At 38.5% G+C, this 20,199-nt stretch overlaps 1 protein-coding gene across 2 annotated transcripts in view; it reads right to left on the minus strand.

The window, feature by feature from the left end:
• The window catches only part of MAP3K5 (mitogen-activated protein kinase kinase kinase 5), a 269,310-nt gene that overhangs the window by 113,095 nt on the left and 136,016 nt on the right, over positions 1–20,199 (minus strand). For both annotated transcript variants that reach the window (XM_073671312.1, XM_073671313.1), the window contains exons 7-9: positions 18,694–18,864; positions 6,659–6,771; positions 1,027–1,186 (exon numbers count right to left, since the gene is read on the minus strand). In XM_073671312.1, the coding sequence (XP_073527413.1) occupies positions 1,027–1,186; positions 6,659–6,771; positions 18,694–18,864 (444 nt within the window). The remainder of the gene's footprint in view (positions 1–1,026; positions 1,187–6,658; positions 6,772–18,693; positions 18,865–20,199) is intronic.

A 20,199-nucleotide genomic window follows, 5' to 3' on the forward strand; every position in this document is an offset into this window, starting at 1 on the left:
GATGTGATTAGACGATAAGAAAGCCTAGTTTGTTTGTGGGGGGGGGGTTGCACCATACTAGGTATATATATATACAGTGTGGGCCATTTATATGGATACACCTAAATTAAATGGGAATGGTTGGTGATATCAACTTCCTGTTTGTGGCACATTAGTATATGGGAGGGGGAAAACTTTTCCATATGGGTGGTAACCATGGTGGCCATTTTGAAGTCGGCCATTTTGGAACCAACTTTAATTTTTTCACTGGGAAGAGGGTCATGTGACACATCAAACTTATTGAGAATTTCATAAGAAAAATAATGGTGTGCTTGGTTTTAAGGTAACTTGATTCTTTCATGAGTTTTTTTACAAGTTTATGACCACTTCTAAAATGTGTTCAAAGTGCTGCCCATTGTGTTGGATTGTCAATGCAACCCTCTTCTCCCACTATTGACACACTGATAGCAACACCACAGAAGAAATGCTAGTACAGGGTTCCAGTATCCATTGTTTCAGATGCTGCACATCTTGTATCTTGATGGTATGGTGTGGTATATGGGGTACAAAGATAGTGGGGTCATTCTTCATCAATGGAAACCTCAATGCCACTGGATATATGAAATTGCTACATGATGATTTGTTGCCCTTTTATGCACTGAAGATGGCACGTTCCCTGAGTTTTTCCACACCAATGTTTTCTTATGAAATTCTCAATAAGTTTGATGTGTCACATGACCCTCTTCCCACTGAAAAAAATAAAGTTGGATCCAAAATGGCCAACTTCAAATTGGCCGCCATGGTCACCACCCATCTGGAAAAGTTTTCCCCCTCCCATATACTAATGTGCCACAAACAGGAAGTTGATATCACCAACCATTCCCATTTAATTTAGGTGTATCCATATAAATGGCCCACCCTGTATATTGCCCATGGGTCCATAGAGGTTCATTGTGCCACCATAAAGGTACTGTAAGCACACATACAAGTTTGTAGTTTAGATCACAAAACAATCTAAAAATGATAACAATATGAAAAGTAGCTTACCATGCTGGTGTCTTCATCTTAAAAAGTTTTTCTGCAGCCTGGATCACTTTTGTGAGGTCATTTGCCAATACACTAGCTCCCATGTAATATCCAACATCCCAGTAACTCTGAAGTTTCTCTAAGTTTCCCTTTTTACCCAACAAACTGCTAATTTTCACCCCTGTTCAAAGTGAAAAATAAAATTGATTACCAGAAAGCTACTATAGAAAAAAAACTGCATTATATTTTAAAAAGTCATTTGGTAAAATGTTTATGAAAATGGTAAAAATAATACAATGGACTTGCCTAAGGATGATCTGTCACCAGGTCAATAGTGGCCAGTTAATCTTATTTTATTCCCGCTGCTATTCTCGCTGAGTATTCTGACTCTATATTAAATCCATCATATAGTTCCATAGATGTAGGCCTTTTTATTTAGTGATAATTTTCATGGTCTTTACCAAGGGGGTGGTGCTCACAGGATTCTCTGGAGTATGTCCATGGTGAAGTCCATAAAAATTTGCACTGAATAAAAAGGCCCATGCCTCTGAAACCGTATGGCAAATTAAAAAAAAGAAAAAAAAGAAAAGTAGAGCACCCAGTGGACCTATGAGCGAAGAATGAGCAAGAACTTAAATGAACAAAATTCAAGTTATGCTTAATATTTTGCCATAAAACTATCAAATCAATATGCTCAGATATTACTGCTCTTTAACATGATGCCAACATATTGGACAGCATCTTCATGGTGATAGGTTCCCTTTAACAAAGAAAGGTGATGCTTGCCCAATTTTGCTGTCTTGCAAGGGCTTTCATAAAAACGATATATTTAACAAAAAACTATTTAGGGTGAGCTTTGTCCAAACACCCGAATCTATGTGCTACCAACTTCCATATTAGAAAAAAAAAACTATACTTAAACAGATGACTTCTCAACTTTCACCTAATATGGTCCCAACGTTTGGATGAAGTCAAAGCTAAAATTGAGTTCAATTTAACTTTCATTTCTTGTCGCTAGTATAACATTAAAATAAGCACAAAGAAGTCAGTTAGGTTGCTAAATGAGAGACCGATGCAGCGTAGGCTAAATTCTGTCAAAACTGCCTTCCCAAATGCACCTCAGGACAGCCTTAGTTAATTATTTTTGCGGTTTATTCTTATTTTCAAAAGCCTACATATTTTACTACTTCTACTAAAAAAAATAGTCTTTAGATCTATACCTGCAAGATCTTAGATCTAAACCTAGTCATACATCTGTCCAAAAAGAGGCAGATAAATGAAAATTTAGGGGAAAGCAGACCACAGAGTCTGATCAAAGCTGCATTTTCAGTTTTTATCTGGTGTTAGACTTAAATTTTCTTTTAATGAAAGTGTAGAACATGCAAAAATTTGCTTGTACAAGCAAATGAAATCCAGTTGAACTTTCCATCTGCATAGTAGGAAATACTTTTAGAATTCTTCCCTGGCACAGCTATCTGTTAGGACTGCCAGTAACACATTTCCTTCTCATAAACTCAATCCAACAAAATGTGAGCACACTTGCAGTATGAAAACACTTCTTACTGACACATAGTAGTAAAGGAAAAAAAAGCATCCAATTAAAGGAACGTGTCACGTGAACGATCATTGGCTTAAAGGGAATCTGTCACCAGGTTTGTGCTGCCCTATTTGAAGACAGCATAAAATGAATAATCTAGATTCCAGCACTGTATCACTTGTCTTTTTCTTCTTGCAGTAGTTTTCATAAAATCACTGCAGGACGAGATAAGTCTGCAGCACACAATATTCTGCTGAGATGATGCACTCAAAAGTCCTTCATATTCATAAGCCGTGGCTTCCCCCTGTTGTTGACTGACAGCTTTTTTCCTGTGCACAGTAAAGGGAGAAAGCTCTCAATCAGTTGCCAGTGCCCGCTGTTCATATATATATAAAAAAAAGTGACTCGGTGTTGGAATCAGTCAATGGGTGTTTGAAGCTACTTTATGCCCCCCTCAGATAGAGCAGCATAAACCTTTTAGAAAACTTTAACATTAACACTATTTATTCTAAGAATTAAATACCTTTATCATAAAATAAAATCAATTAAAAAATAAAGTATACAATGTAAATTTAAGTTATGAGGTCTCAAAAAAGAACATTTTAAGTTTTATTGTAACTTGAGAAACAAATGTATACATACTTGGTAGCCTACTTCAATTCTCATAAAGAAGTTTGGCTTTAACAAATGGTACCATGTCAGTCTTTTATATGTGGTGCAGATTTGTAAATAGAGAATTTGACCAAAGATTGTCCAGCTCTCATTTCATAATTTTACTTTTGTCTTTCAAAAAGAGCATGACATGGGCATCATGAGGCACTGGCATAAAGTGCCTACTTTATAACAAAACAGAACCATAAACTACGCAATATTCAGACTGGGCTGCCAAGGGCCCATCAGTAACATTCATTCTGGGGCGCACTGTTCAGCTACATGCAAAAGTACCCTGATCTTAGTACACAAATGTACTTATTTTTCTATATAGAAATATACTGGGTAGCTCGTTTAATGAATGATTAGATGCTGCCTTAGGCCTCATTCACATGTTGTATACGTTTTTATTTCACGAATACAACACGTACCCATTATAATCTATAGATCTATGCACATATCCATGTTTTTCACAGACAGTGTGTCCCTGCAAAACATAAGGAGACATGTCCATTTTTTTCTGGCATCATGGATGAAAAGTGACAATACAAGTCTCTGGGTTCATGAAAAACATATGCAGATCAGGTGAACATCAGTGTCTATGTGCTGTCCATGTCTAACATTGCAAAGCAAAGGAGAAGCTTTGTCATTTTTTTTTTATTTATCCACCTGTGAAAAACACTGATAACACACTGATGGTAAAAACAGACACACCGATGACACACTGATGGTAATGCGGCTGATGTGATTTATCTGGACTTTGCAAAGGCATTTGATACTGTACCACATAACAGCCTCATACTGAAGCTCCAGAAGCAAGGACTGGGGGGAATTATACGTAGATGGGTAAGGAATTGGCTAAATGACAGGAAACAAAGAATCGTCATAAATGGTGCGTTCTCTAAATGGGATATAGTCAGCAGTGGGGGCCGCAGGGATCTGTGCTAGGACCGATTCTTTTTAACCTCTATATTAATGACCTTGGGGATGGGATTAAGAGTAAAGTGTCAGTCTTCACTGACGACACCAAACTATGTAGGATATTAAAATCTGATCTTGACATTACGATATTGCAGAACTTTCTGGATAAGATGACTGAATGGGCAAACAATTGGCAAATGAGGTTTAATGTAGATAAATGCTGAGTAATGCACATAGGACGGAGTAATCCTATTGCTGCATATACATTAAATGGGACTATACTTGGGACTACAGAGCAGGAGAAGGACTTGGGTATTCGAGTTACAAATAAGCTGAGCAGCAGTACTCAATGTCAAGCAGCAGCTGCAAAAGCAAACAAGATTTTAGAGTGTATAAAAGGAGAGATAAAATCCCGCCATCCCAACGTATTGTTACCCCTTTATCAATCACTGATGAGGCCACATCTGGAATATGGGATCCGGTTTTGGGCTCCACATTTTAAAAAAGGATATTCAGAAGTGAGAGTCAGTTCAAAGGTGGGCAACTAGATTATTACAAGGGATGGAAGGTCTTACATATGATGAGAGGTTGGAAAAGTTGGGCTTATTTAGATTAGAAAAACGAGACCTCAGATGGGATCTCGTTTATATGTTGTGGTAGATCGACAGACTAGGCTGCTCAAAGAGGTAGTCAAAGGAACACTTTCCGTTTAACTTTTCAACTGGTTTATTAAACAAATACAGCATAAACCAGTCCAAAATTAGATAAACACACAGGGCTCTTCTGGCATAATGGGAAAAACAAAATAGCATACAGTACAGTCTGTGTAGTTGTGGAGATCAGCCTGCTAAGGGAAAAAAAACAATGTTCAGCTCTCTTTAACATGAGCACAGCTCTGGAGGTCTCATTTCCAGACACACCAAACACTGAATGAGTTCAAAGGCTCCAACATTTACCTTCTGGACCACACCCTGGGGTGGAGATATGGTGAACAGCCTCCCACCCACTCTTCAGCTGTCCACAAAAACCCAGCCCTTAATATGGCCGATTAACCCCTCTCAGCACATAGTGTGCTGGAGCATTTTTCCAGGTTTGATATCATTGTGTCCAACATCCTCAGTGACACATATCTCCCCTCCTGTATTTTACCAGTGACCTTCTCACAATGTATAAATACATCTGTGGTCAATACAAAGGACTGGCACATGACTTATTCCTTCCAAAGACCATACTAAGGACCAGGGGACACTCATTACGGGTGGAGGAAAGGTGTTAACAGCAGTTAAATAGGAAAGGGCAGTTAGACTGTGGAATGCCCTACCACAAGAGTAAGTAAAGGCAGACACTATAACAGCTTTTAAAAAAGGGCTGGGTGATTTCCTCAGTACACATAACATTGGGGGTTATAGATAATTCAGTGACAAAAAATGTATAACTGGTGGAGAAAGGTTGAACTTGATGGACCTAGTTACATAGGTTGAAAAAATACCTATGTAAAAACAAACACAAGGATGACACACTGATGGTAAAAACGGACACACTGATGCACAACACTGGTGACACAGGTACCATTTTTTCACGTATGTGTTTAAAGGGAACCTGTCACCAGAAAGAACGCAATTAACATGCAGATATGCAGTTAATCAGCAGGTTTAATGCGTTATGCTCCCCGGTGCCTGCACGGAGCTGAATACAGCTGGGAGAAAATTAACTTTATTCTTCCCAGCAGCGTTTGGTTTTAGTCATGGAGGTGGGGGCACCGCGGGTTCAGTCATCACTCTGAGAATACAGAGTGGCAGCTATAACCGGGCCCCGGGTCCTGACTGACAGCCAGCTGCAATGCAGAGCCAGTGTCAGTCAGGGCTAGGGGCGCGGTTACAGCAGTCGCTCAATATTCTCAGAGCGATGACTGAACCCGCAGCGTCCCGATGACTGAAACAATATGCTGGTGGGGAGAAGAATGTTCATTTTCTTCCCGCTGCATTCGGCGGCGTGCAGGCGCCGCACAACATAATAACCCTGTTAACCTGCAGATTATCCCCATATTTGCAGGTTAATAGCGTTATTTCTGGTGACAGGTTCCCTATAAATACGGACATGTGAAGGAGGCCTTAGTCTGTAAATAGTGAATCAAGTATATTAGTACTGCTCATGTTGTGGCGTTAAGGGTCTCACCAGGGAATTCACCTGTTCCCCTGTGGGTTAGTCCGAGCCTGCATGTATCACAGACATTGCTTCAAAATGAACCCAGTTGTTATAGAGTACCACGATTTGACCCTGCAACATTACTGATAAAGCTAAGCATTTTAGGGCATTGGCTGTCTTTTTGAGAAACAAAGTATCAACTTGTTCTACCAAATTTCCTGTATATGTTTTGTAATATGCAGTAAGAAGTAATAGTAGTTTATGAATATAGGTTGTTTTTAACATCTATTGAGGGCAGGAGATTTTATATAGATATATGTGCTGAGCCTTATTTATTGTAATGCATGATCACACAAAGTGTGGATAATAAAAAGATTAATTAAATTTAAGACAAATTACCAATTTTACGAAGTTCAAACGAAGAATCAAATTGATGCCCAGCTGCCAAAAGGAGCACTGCATAGTTAATTCCAGACTGAAGAGTTGGTTCAGACTCAAATGCTCTCCTGTACCTATAAAAGCAAACATTGAGATAGACTTATAAACATCACACAAAGCTTACTGCATTACATAACATGCCATGATTACAGCCTTTATCTGCCTTGTTAGGTTCAATGTATGTGAGGTAATTACCTAATAGTCTATACTTCCTGATGAATAAATTGTGGCTGGCACTCCATTGTAGTTTCTATCTTTACAGTAAACTAATAATCTCAACATGCACCAACGTCCTATTGAACTTGTGTTATACGTATAGTAAAAGGGCTTAAAAAGTATTATACAAATTTGCCTTATTGGACCTTTCTTCCTGACAGACAGGTCAGGTATAATCACACACAGCTCTGCAGTGAGATCAGGAGAGAGGAGCGGCCATCACACATCACACTGGTAACTCCCCTCCATGTAAAATAATCTCTGGAGGCAGATTCTCATGCAGATCAGTGACCGGCCCATAGTCCTGAACAGCTCATTTACATACAAGAAAAATGTGGATATCTCTGGAATAAGGCATCAGATCACAGATATCAAGGTGTCATTTTATTCAGCTTCCTATGACCTACATGCCCATATAGATGGCTTAGGAGGGTAGATCCTACTGACAGATTCTCTTTAAAGAGGACCTGTCGCCAGGCCAGAAGTGGCCAGTTTTGTATTTTATTTTATTTCCACTGTCCTAAGTATTCCAGTTTATTTTTTATACAGTTCCAGAAATTTTATTTAGTGCTACAGAATACCCGGGGGAACTGTGGGAATAAAATAAGTGGAGGAATTGGCTACTTTTGACTAGGTGACATGTCTTTAAAGCTATACACAATAGTCATTATCAAATCCTATACGGTTTAGAGAATTAAATTATGTTTCCGGATTTTGAGATACCATTGTGCTTTTCTTACTGGCATGGCCTAATACACACCCAAAAAAATCACAACTTTGCATTAGTTTTTAAACAACAATTTACATATGTTTATATTGGATATCATATATCTCCTCCTCTAAAAGAAAATAATACTTTTGACAGCCTTTATTCCTTTAATTTATTTTGACTTATTTGAATTTTCTCTAGCTCTAAAATATTTATTTTTTTATGGAATGATGCCCATATCTTGACTGCATACTCAAGATATGGCCACACCTGTGCTTTAGAGAAAATAATTTTCTCTTCTCTAGAAGCAATGCCCTTTAAAATATAATATAATATGATATCTTTGCAGTAGCAGACTAGCACTGAGTGCAAAATTATAGTTATCCTTGCACCAAGATACATGCAATGTAAGCACTACACTGACGCTGGCTTGAATTAGGAACGAAAACTCTATCCTGGTCAGCATCAGAGCAGGGCTTACAAGCAAAATAAAAATGAGCTTGTAAACACTGCACATGTTCGGCTTCTGCTGCTAGATAGCAGCGGTGGTCAGTCCCTGGACAACGAGATATAAACAAGGGTGTTAATATCTCAAGAACGTTTGAAAATATTAACAGCCATAAAATGCAAAACTGCTTGTTTTTATCAGCACTATCTGCCCATACCCGTCTATAACAATGGAAATAACCATTTAAGCAAGTTAATAATGAGATGGCTCTGATGCTAAATGCTGCATACAGGGTTAAGGGAGCAGTAGAGAAGTCCCATTACTCCTTTAAACCCTTGACAAGCTATGATGTAGATGGACGCCAAAAGTCGTGTTTCATTCTTTGATGTGGGCTCGCACCCCGCATCTTTCCCAGCAGATGATGGCTGATTTAATCATGTGGCTTTTATTAGATGCGGGTGGAGCGAAACAGAGTTGCCATGACAGTCAGGGGTCTGCTGAAGACCTCTGTGCTTGTCATGATGATCCTTCTGTGAAAGCCAGAATTTAGCTGGCGTTCATAAGAGATCGTGATTTTAGCTATACATAGTAGTGCTGTTGCACTGCTATGTATAGAACAAGCGATCAGACGATCGCAGCGTCAAGTCCCCTCATGGGACAAACAGTAAAAAAATAAAAAAAATAAAAAAAAGGGTTTCAAAACTGTGAAAAAAACAAAACAAAAAAAAAAACACATTTGGTATTGCTGCGTTTGTAAAAGTCCGATGTATGAAAATATTAGATAAATTAATCTAAATCGGTAAATCAAAACACCAGAATTACATTTTGTTAGCCGCCTCAACAAAGATGTCAGCACAGGGTGCAAAAAAAATAAGCCCTCAAGCAGCCCCAGATCCCGAAAAATGAAAACATTACGGGTCTCTGAAAATGGCGGCAAAAGCTATTTTTTATTACAAATTTTAGATTTTTTTTCCCACCACTTAAATAAAAAAAAAATATATATATACATGTTTGGTATGTGTACTCATACTGACCTGGAGAATCATATTGACAGCTCAATTTTACCATATAGTGAATGGTAACTAAAACACTCAAAAAACAACTGTGGAAGTGGAATTTTTTTGCTATTTCCACGCAGTTGTAATTCTTTTTGCTGCGTTTCAGTGCATCACATGATAAAATGAATGAGGTCATTCAAAAGTACAACTTGTCTCGCAAAAAAAAAACAAAAAAACTCTCATATGGTTATATGGACGGAAATATAAAAACATTATGAATCTTTGAAGAAGGGGAGGGAAAAACTAAAAACTGCTGGGGGTGAAGGAGTTAAAGAATGAAATCATTGACAACTTGGTCATCCCCCTTGTCAAATGTGTAGTACCAGCAGTCCAGATTGGACAATATAAAACCCAGTTGTCAATTTATTCGGAAATTCCTAAGAGGAGTGACAGAGGAAATAGGAAGAGGAATAATAGAGGAAGAACAGAGGAAGAAAACGATCCAGAATTGTTATTTAATGGGGAATAAATATATTTACTAAATCAAACATTTCAGAAGAGCCAACAGTTCCTATATTTAAAAAAAAAAAAAACCTTTTGGTTTCTCATCTTCATGATGAATGTCTGCCCAATATTGAATGAGCTAGTCCCATATATCTGATAAATATCATAAAAATCAAAATAAAAAAGGGGGATAAAAGCGATGCTGAAAATGACAGACAGGCAAGAAATATCCTCATAAGAATTTAGGAAAAGAATAAAGACTGTCTGTTTCAACATCGGACAGATGTGTCTCAGGCCATTCTTATTTTAATCTTTATACTATTTATCTGACACATGGTTGTTCATGGACAGTACAATCATCTGGGGCCGCTGCTGCTGATTAATTCCATCTTCGGCTTTGAAATAAGGTTGTGCTCTCCAAGGTGAGAATACTACCATATGCCCTTTCAGCGAGCCCTCACCATCTCCACTTTATTAAGGATTTCTGCACTATAGAGCACCCTGCTCTTTTATCCGCATAGGTTTAGTCCCATATACCTGGCTTTGTCCTGGACCACAGATTAAATTGCTGCTCAAATGCAATGGTTCGTTTACTTGAACATATAATCGTTTAAACAATTGTAACTCACAAACGATGTCAGACATATGTTTATACAGGATGAGAATTGTAAATGAAATTGTTGAATAGTGATAACATCAAACATTGTGCACTGTGTTCACACAGATAATCTGAAGTGTAGTTATGGTTCAACGTTCACATCCCACAAATGATATTAATTATTTTGAGTACATGAATTTATAAAAGTATTGTACAATCATTTCCACTGATACTGTAAAAAGAATATTTAAATTGAATTAGCTATAAAATGTTTGATATTTTATGGGTATACTGTATATGAACAGCCGCATTTGTAATAATCACGATGAACAATATGACATGAATATGTTCTCGTTCCACTGCTCCAACTGCTATTGAAAAATTGCCGTGGAGCATGATTAACCAATTTCTACTCCTCCTTTTTGCCTGTCTAATTGCTGAACGAGTGAACAATCTCCATTCACATTACACGATAAACAAGCGTTTTTGGACATATTGTTCAGTCACTCAACCCATTCACATTCCATAATTAATGAATGAAACTGATGGATTTATTGACCAGTGTAAAATACAATACATGTATCCACATGTATTGTACTTTGCTGTGGATTTTTATCTTTGTTGTGAATTTTACATTTGCATTTTTTACCCACATCTGCTCAAGGCCTTAACCAATATGGCCATTACAATATTTTTCAGTGTAACACCATCTGCTTTACCTTTGGTTTGGTCTTCATTTTGTTTTCAAGAAGATAATAAGCCAAGACATACCTCAATGGTTTTTAAGAACAAACTAGAGCTATGTTCACATGTCCTGTAGTTATTTAAGTTTTAGGGACCGGTTTTTAGATGACATAAATGGAAATAATATGGCCTAGTCCAGGATCCATTCAATTGAATGAGGATGGAAATGTCCCAAAATATATTCTGTTTTACTGCAATCCAGCTACAATCCGTTTTTTAGCTGGATTGAAAAACAGTCTGCACAACTTTTTTGTTTTGCCAAAAATAAAACAAATGGATATTTTTTGTTTAAACACTGAATTCAAAGGAAAACGGATCATAATGGATAGTTATTTGTTATGTTATCCATTAATGGATCCATTATTTTAAGCAATGCACATGCCCAAAACACTAGAGGTGTTCATAGACACCTCTAGTTAAAGCGGATCAGTTACAAATGGAATAAAAATGGACATAAAATCAAAAGTTTGGATCAATTTTCGCTCCATTTGTGAAGTATCCGGGTTTTTTTTATACAACCGGATGAAAACTAATGATTTGAGCCTTAGAAATAAAATAATTATCAGTATACTTTGTCAGATAACTGACCCCTACTCTCACCTAAGCCCAATAAAAAAAGAAGCATACATTTGAAGCTTAGTGTTTAGTTGTCATGGGGATACCGAGAGAGAGGGGCCAGAAGATTGCGGCGTCTGGTTACACGAACTCTGATTAGAATTCATGGAGCTCTCCATCCTGAATTGCCTCAGTTGTTCTGTGTTGGCCACTCCTCTTTGGTGTATATACACTACCGTTCAAAAGTTTGGGGTCATTTAGAAATGTCATTTTTTTTTTAAGAAAAGCACATTTTTTTTCAATGAAGCTAACATTAAATGAATCAGAAATACACTCTATACATTGTTAATGTGGTAAATGACTATTCTAGCTGCAAACGTCTTGTTTTTATCGCAATATCTACATAGGTATATAGAGGCCCATATCCAACAACCACCACTCCAGTGTTTTAATGGTACATTGTGTTTGCTAACTGTGTAAGAAGGCTAATGGATGTTTACAAAACCCTAGAAAACCCATGCACAAGTATGTTATCCCAGCTGAAAATGGTTTGGCTGATTTGAGAAGCTATAAAATTGACCTTCCTTTGAGTTAGTTGAGAATCTGGAGCATTACATTTGTTTGTTCTATGAAACGCTCAAAATGGCCAGAAAAAGAGAACTTTCATGTGAAACTCGACAGTCTATTCTTGTTCTTAGAAATTAAGGCTATTCCATGCGAGAATTTGCCAAGAAACTGAAGTTTTCCTACAATGGTGTGCACTACTCTCTTCAGAGGAGAGCACAAACAGGCTCTAACCAGAGTAGAAAGAGAAGTGGGAGACCCCGCTGCACAACTGAGCGACAAGACAAGTACATTAGAGTCTCTAGTTTGAGAAATCGACGCCTCACAGCTCCTCAACTGGCAGCTTCATTAAATAGTACACGCAAAACGCCAGTGTCAACGTCTGCAGTGAAGAGGCGACTCCGGGATGCTGGCCTTCAGGGCAAAGTGGCAAAGAAAAAGCCATATCTGAGACTGCCTAATAAAAGGAAAAGATTAATATGGGCAAAAGAACACAGAGAAGGGACAGAGGAAAATTGGAAAAAAAGTTTTATGGACAGACAAATCAAAGTTTGAGGTGTTTGGATCACACAGAACAATTGTGAGACGCAGAACAACTGAAAAGATGCTGGAAGAGTGCTTGACACCATCTGTCAAGCATGGTGGAGGCAATGTGATGGTCTGGGGTTGCTTTGGTGCTGGTAAAGTGGGAGATTTGTACAAAGTAAATGGGATTTTGAATAAGGAAGGCTATCACTCCATTTTTGCAACGCCATGCCATACCCTGTGGACAGCGCTTGATTGGAGCCAATTTCATCCTACAACAGGACAATGACCCAAAGCACACCTCCAAATTATGCATGAACTATTTAGGGGAGAAGCAGGCAGCTTGTATTCTATCTGTAATGGAGTGGCCAGCGCAGTCACCAGATCTCAACCCTATTGAGCTGTTGTGGGAGCAGCTTGACCGTATGGTACGCAAGAAGTGCTCATCAAGCCAATCCAACTTGTGGGAGGGGCTTCAGGAAGCATGGGGTCAAATTCCTCAAGATTACCTCAGCAAATTAACAGCTAGAATGCCAAAGGTCTGCAAAGTTGTAATTGCTGCAAAGGGAGCATTCTTTGACAAAAGCAAAGTATGAAGGACAAAATTATTCTTTCAAATAAAAATCATTATTTCTAACCTTGTCAAAGTCTGGACTATATTTTCTATTCATTTTGCAACTCATTTGATAAATAAAAGTATGAGTTTTCATGGAAAACACAAAATGATCTCGGTGACCCCAAACTTTTGAACGGTAGTGTATGCTCGCCACTGGCACTTGGGAATTGCCAGCGATAGTTCACACTTCCTGGTTTGATGTTGAAGAAGTTGTTCAGTGTTTGGAGTAGACAGTTGGAGAGTTGTTCAGGAGATTGCTTCGTGGCGTTGGTTTGAAAGTTTATCCTCATCCTCTCCCATTTGGTTTCGCCTTCCTATTTCTCCCATTTCCCTCTGTTTTGTGAGAGTATTTGTAGGATTGTAGTTTTCTTTTATCCCTATCTGTCTACCCCTGTCAGTCTGGTTAGTGTAATCCTATACACTTTGGCATCACACCTCCCTGGGTGGGGAGGGAACAGATAAGGGTTAAGATAGGAGTAGAGCAAGGCACATGACCCTGGCGTCTCCATCATCCAGGGTAATCCGGGGGACAGGGATAACCTAGGGTGCCCCCTAGTTCCAGGGTTTGAATAGGTGCCCACAGTCCGTAGTCACTATGTGACATTAGTGAGTTTAGTTTGTAGAACTATTTTATTATAAGGTTCATATTTTATTTCAAGATGTGTTTGAATTATTTTCTCTACCTTGGGTTTCATCAGTGACGAAGCATCCACATTTTTAATATCTAGTAAATTAGGCTTATAGGACATACTTTAAATGGCAAAAATAATTGTAGTTAAAGACACAAGCAGTGTACATTTTCCAGGTTGATTTATTGCTATACTGGACTGTATCTTTATTGAAATAGCATGGAGATACGAATAGCTATTAAAACTGGCTCCTGCGTCTGAACAGATAATGTTCTTCACTGACAAGAGACGTGAAACCAATAGATCTCGGTCTGCCAAAGTAAATATGAGAACGAAAAAAGGAAGTGGTTAAAATGACAGCTGTGCCCTGAAAACAATAGAACATAAAAATAAAAAGCATATACAACTAACAGAAAATGTGGGAAAGAAAGCAATTTGTTTTAACTGTAATGTTGTGATATCACAATAGTAACACACTGAACTCAAGAACCCTAAAAATTTTCAGTATACAGTGGGTACGGAAAGTATTCAGATCCCTTTAAATTTTTCACTCTTTGTTTCATTGCAGCTATTTGGTAAATTCTAAAAAGTTCATTTTTTTTTCTCATTAAAGTACACTCTGCACCCCATCTTGACTGAAACAAACCAGAAATGTAGAAATTTTTACAAATTTATTAAAAAAGAAAAACTGAAATATCACATGGTCATAAGACCCTTTGCTCAGTATTGAGTAGAAGCACCCTTTTGAGGTACTATAGCCATGAGCCTTCTTGGGAATGATGCAACATGTTTTTCACACCTGGATTTGGGGATCCTCTGCCATTCTTCCTTGCAGATCCTCTCCAGTTCCTTCAGGTTGTATGGTGAACGTTGGTGGACAGCCATTTTCAGGTCTCTCCAGAGACGCTCAATTGGGTTTAGGTCAGGGCTCTGGCTGGGCCAGTCTAGAATGGTCACAGAGTTGTTCTGAAGCTACTCCTTTGTTATTTTAGCTGTGTGCTTAGGGTCATTGTCTTGTTGGAAGGTGAACCTTCGGCCAAGTCTGAGGTCCAGAGCACTCTGGAAGAGGTTTTCATCCAGGATATCTCTGTGCTTGGCTGCATTCATGTTTCCTTCAATTTCAACCAGTCGCTCTGTCCCTGCAGCTGAAAAACACCCCCATAGCATGATACTGCCACCACCATGTTTCACTGTTGGGATTGTATTGGGCAGGTGATGAGCAGTGCCTGTTTTTTTCCCCACACATAGCGCTTAGAATTATCACCAAAAAGCTCTATCTTCGTCTCATCAGACCAGAGAATCTTATTTATCATAGTCTGGGAGTCCTTCATGTGTTTTTGAGCAAACTATGTCTTGCACTGAGGAGAGGCTTCCGTCGGGCCAGTCTGCCATAAAGGCCCGACTGGTGGAGGGCTGCAGTGATAGTTGACTTTGTGGAACTTTCTCCCATCTCCCTACTGCATCTCTGGAGGAGCTCAGCCACCGTGATCTTGAGGTTCTTCTTTACCTCTCTCACCAAGGCTCTTCTCCCAGGATTGCTCAGTTTGGCTGGATGGCCAGGTGTAGGAAGACTTCTGGTGGTCCCAAACTTCTTCCATTTAAGGATTATGGAGGCCACTGTGCTCTTAGGAACCTTGAGTAATGCAGAAATTCTTTTGTAACCTTGTCCAGATCTGTGCCTTGCCATAATTCTGTCTCTGAGCTCCTTGGGCAGTTCCTTTGAGCTCATGATTCTCATTTGGTCTGACATGCACTGTGAGCTGTGAGGTCTTATATAGACAGGTGTGTGCCTTTCCAAATCAAGCCCTATCAGTTTAATTAAACACAGCTGGACTCCAATGAAGGAGTAGAACCATCTCTAGGAGGATCACAAAGAAATGGACAGCATGTGACTTAAATATGAGTGTCTGAGCAAATGGTCTGCATACTTATGACCATGTGATATTTTACTTTTTCTTTAATAAATTTGTAAAAATTTCTACATTTCTGTTTTTTTCAGTCAAGATGGGGTGCAAAGTGTACTTCAATGGGAAAAAAATGAACTTTAGAATTTACCAAATGGCAGCAATAAAACAGAGTGAAAAATTTAAAGGGGTCTGAATACTTTACGTACCCACTGTAGATAATGGCTTTGACTATTGTTAATGCTAAACTCCTGCTCTCTTTCTAGTATGGAAAAACCCCTATAATTCGACAACTATAGGAACCAGTGCTGGATTGTAAAAAAGAAAAAAAAAAAAGTGTAAAAACTCACTTTAAAGGCTCGCTCATACTGCTGAACAACACAGCCGAGTGCTAGGTGATGTTTTATCAGATAGCACTCGGACCAATGTTATATGGGAAAATGCAGAGCTGTGATCCTGCATAAGAAAACAATCACAGCATGCTGCGAGTGCCTTCGATAATCATCAGACTGCACTTGGATGACATCCGAGTGCAGTCTGATTACTGCGGACAGAGAGAATGGAGAAGATGGAGAAATTAAGTTCTCAGTCTTCTCTGCACCTGTGATATGATTCTCTCATGCGAGAAAATCGGATCACACTTAGAGGACACTCTGCTAAAGCTCTGACAGAGTTTGATCCGAGTGGCAGCAGCATAATTGGTGCGATTCTCTCGCATGATGTGTGTGACCCCAGTCTAAAGGCCTTGAGCATCTCAAATGTGTTTTACCAGAACAAAAATTTATAGAACACGTGATAAATGTCTGATCACTGGTGGCCCACTACCAAGGTCTCCACAGGTATGTCCACACGTTCAGTATTTGCAGTAGAAAAATCTGCTGAAAATACTTATGTGTTGACAGGAAAAAAGCAGCACAGAATACATACCTTTTTGGCATGCGTTTCTTCCATTTATTAGTATGGGTAAAATCTGCAGCAAAAAGCTGAAACAATTGACATGCGGCAGATATAAATCTGCAAGGAAAAAGCAAAGTGTGCATCAGACTTCAGGAATGCCCTTCACTTTGCTTGTACTAGGAAATCTTTCAGGTTTTGTGACAAATCTGAACAGAAAATACGTGACAAACCTGCAATGTGTGCACAGCCCCTGAGGCCATCTGTACACATTGAATATCAGAGGAAAAGTATAATAGAAACACGTCACCACTTCAGCATAATTTCACCCACTTACAAATACTGATGTAAAATACTGACCAAATATACCACAGGTCCATGTAGCCTAACTGTCACTAGGATGATGCTCCCCAGCTCTCCGTTTTCTTCTTACCGCATACACAAGTGACTGCAGTTTGAATAGAGCATAAGTAGAGTATGGTTGGTGTCCTCCATTTAATGTCTATGGGACTGAAGGTGACAACTAAATATAGCACTTAGCTGTATCTATTAGCCCCATAGACACTAAACTTAAAGGGAATCTGTCACCCCCCCTGGGACTTTTCAGACCTCTAATATGAGCATACAGGTGGTAGAAATGTAAATCTATGCATACCTGTATGGCCCATATTAGAGGTCTGCTTGCTTTGATATATCTTTTTATAAAATTCGTTTTCCTAGGCTTGGCGACTGGGGGACGCCAAGAAATGCCCACCTACCTACTTAATTTAAATATTTCCCCCCTCCCCTGCACGTCACAGGGCCCTAGATCTAGATCAGCATATCCCACAAATAGGTAATGAGCCTATAACTTAAGGAGCGGTATAATGGCTGGACATTCCCATCTTGTTTCTACTTGCGTATAATTGTTTGTACGATGAACGAGGCACCTTCAGGTATCTTGAAATTGTACCCAAGGATGAGACAGACAAGTCCACAATTCTCTGCCTGATATCTTGGCTGATTTCTTTAGACTTTCCCATGATGCTACACAAATAAGCAGTGTGTTTCAGGTGTGCATTAAAATACATCCACAGGTGTGTCTCTAATTATCTCAGATGTTGCTAAAAAAAAAAAAAAACTATCAGAAGCTTCCCAACATCATACAGGCAGTCCAGAATTGTTTAAAGGCATAGTAATCTCAGTGTATGTAAACTTTTGACTTCGCAGTAAGTAATAAAAATACCTTAAAATTCTCTCTCTCTCTCTCTCTCTCTCTCTCTAAATTATGGTAATCCTAATTGATCTAAAACAGGAAAGGTTTATTCTGATGTCATGTCAGATATTAAGCAAAACATGCATCATTTTATATAGTGTATGTAAACTTCTGCTTTCAACTGTATGTAAGAACAACATGATGATAACTGAGGATACACTGAATTCTAAATGTTTCATAGGGACCATTTTTAGAACCATGGTTGCTGCAGATTTAATAGACTGGGAAGTGTTGATATTGTATTATATCTGTGCTATGGCATATATTTATATTTTTAAGCAATACATTTCTTTCTTCTGCTGCCACAGCCCTACATTGGAAAATGAACAGCAAGAAATTAATAAAACATGATTATTCACAGAAATTAAATATGTATAAACCACAGGCTTTTCAAGCCTGATTAATACAGGTTGGAATATGAATTCACTCTTACATTGCTAAATCCACTACTGCATTTGTCATCTATTGTCTCCTGATTGAGTAAGAAGACCATTATTTTAGGCTGAAAATGCAATGTACTACGAATTGGATGTTGTTTGCCATACAAATATTACATAGAAAAATACTATAACTGATGTAGTGATATTTGCAGGTAGTGTTCACATTGCACTGTGTCATCCAAGTAGTGTAATACATTATCCGACATGGAAGATGTATTTCTAGAGCATTTGTCATCTGCCAGGAACAATTGTTTTGAAGATAAGCATACAATATCCCTTTCCTGTTGTAACATATGATTATCCCAAAAGTCAGCTGGAAGCATTGTTCATGTCACACCCAGATGAAATATTTCTTGAAACATAAGTAGTCTGACTATAGACTTCATTGCTCACTGACCAGTATGTGCCTTTGTCTCGGCTCTCCTCATCAGTGAAATTGGAATCCAGAAATGTATCTTTGTAGATTCTTCCCACCAAACAGTACACGTCAGAGGCAACTTGGTCTTCATGCTGCACCATTGGTAACATTATCTCCAGAGCTTTCTCCCTATCCCCAGGGTGTCTCCTCCTAAACAAATAAAAAAATGAAAAGAAAAAGCACAAAAATGGATTACATAGGTATCCATAATACACTGTATTTTAATAGACCACACTGTAAAACAAAATACAGAAGGATAAATGCCCTTCCCTGAAGCCCAAGTGCCATGACATGTAGGATTGGTTTTAAAATGTTTAAAGAAAAAATGTTAAAAACAGAAAGAAAGCAATGTATAAAAGAAACAAACCCACTGGTGGAATTCACACACCCATGCTAACTGGGAGAATTTCCACCCAAAATATAAAGACTGTTTATATATTAGATGATACGAAGTGACAGCAGCTGTCACCTTTTTCAGGTGGATTCTGCATGGAACCCGCCTGAAAAGTGATGAACATATGCACAGCAATATCAAAACAACTTGCTTTGCATATGTTCCATCTTTTTTTTTAATCAAGGCAAGCTTCAAAAGAAGTGACTTGACCATTCTTCAGGTGGCTTCCGCCACTATTTATATATACAATGTGTGTGTGTTGTGGCAAGACCACTCGCTCGGCACTTCCGGAAGAAAACTCAGGAACCGGGTTTTCTCTGCAGGCTTTATTATATGGCGTAAAGCCCTGCAACTCCAGCAAAAATAAACACGGCCTTACTGGCAAAACGAAAGATAAACTATAGCACAGTCCATAAGTATGGGGAAGACACCCACACAGGGTGTAATCCCAGCCTTCAGCTTCATCCTGTGCTGAAGATTTCCCAGTCTGGAGATCTTTCCTCTCCAGGCCACAACACCGAAAAAAAAACAGGACTGAACATTTAAACCATGCTCAGCCACAACAGGAGGGGAAGTATGGTGAATGACGTCCCTCCCATCTCTATGTCATTCACATAAAACCACACCCTTTAAAAGAGTTAAACCCCAGCATATAACATGCTGGCAGAAATTCAGTAGGTCTCAGTTCACACAGGAGAGCATCCTGAGTGACACATACCTCCCCTCATATATCACACCAGTGACTCTGTCCCTGTGTGTATACAATAAATATATATATATATATATATATGTGTATGTATGTATGTATGTATGTATGTATGTATGTATGTATGTATGTATGTATGTATGTATATATATATATATATATATATATATATATATATATATATTTTATACACATATACATACATAGAGTAGATATAGTTAGGTCCATATATATTTGGACAGAGACAACATTTTTCTAATTTTGGTTCAAGACATTACCACAATGAATTTTAAACAAAACAATTCAGATGCAGTTGAAGTTCAGACTTTCAGCTTTCATTCGAGGGTATCCACATTAAAATTGGATGAAGGGTTTAGGAGTTTCA

The sequence above is a fragment of the Phyllobates terribilis genome, unplaced genomic scaffold (assembly GCF_046119375.1).
Source record: "Phyllobates terribilis strain yellow unplaced genomic scaffold, ASM4611937v1 Scaffold_3__8_contigs__length_932513732, whole genome shotgun sequence".
Lineage (NCBI taxonomy): Eukaryota > Metazoa > Chordata > Amphibia > Anura > Dendrobatidae > Phyllobates > Phyllobates terribilis.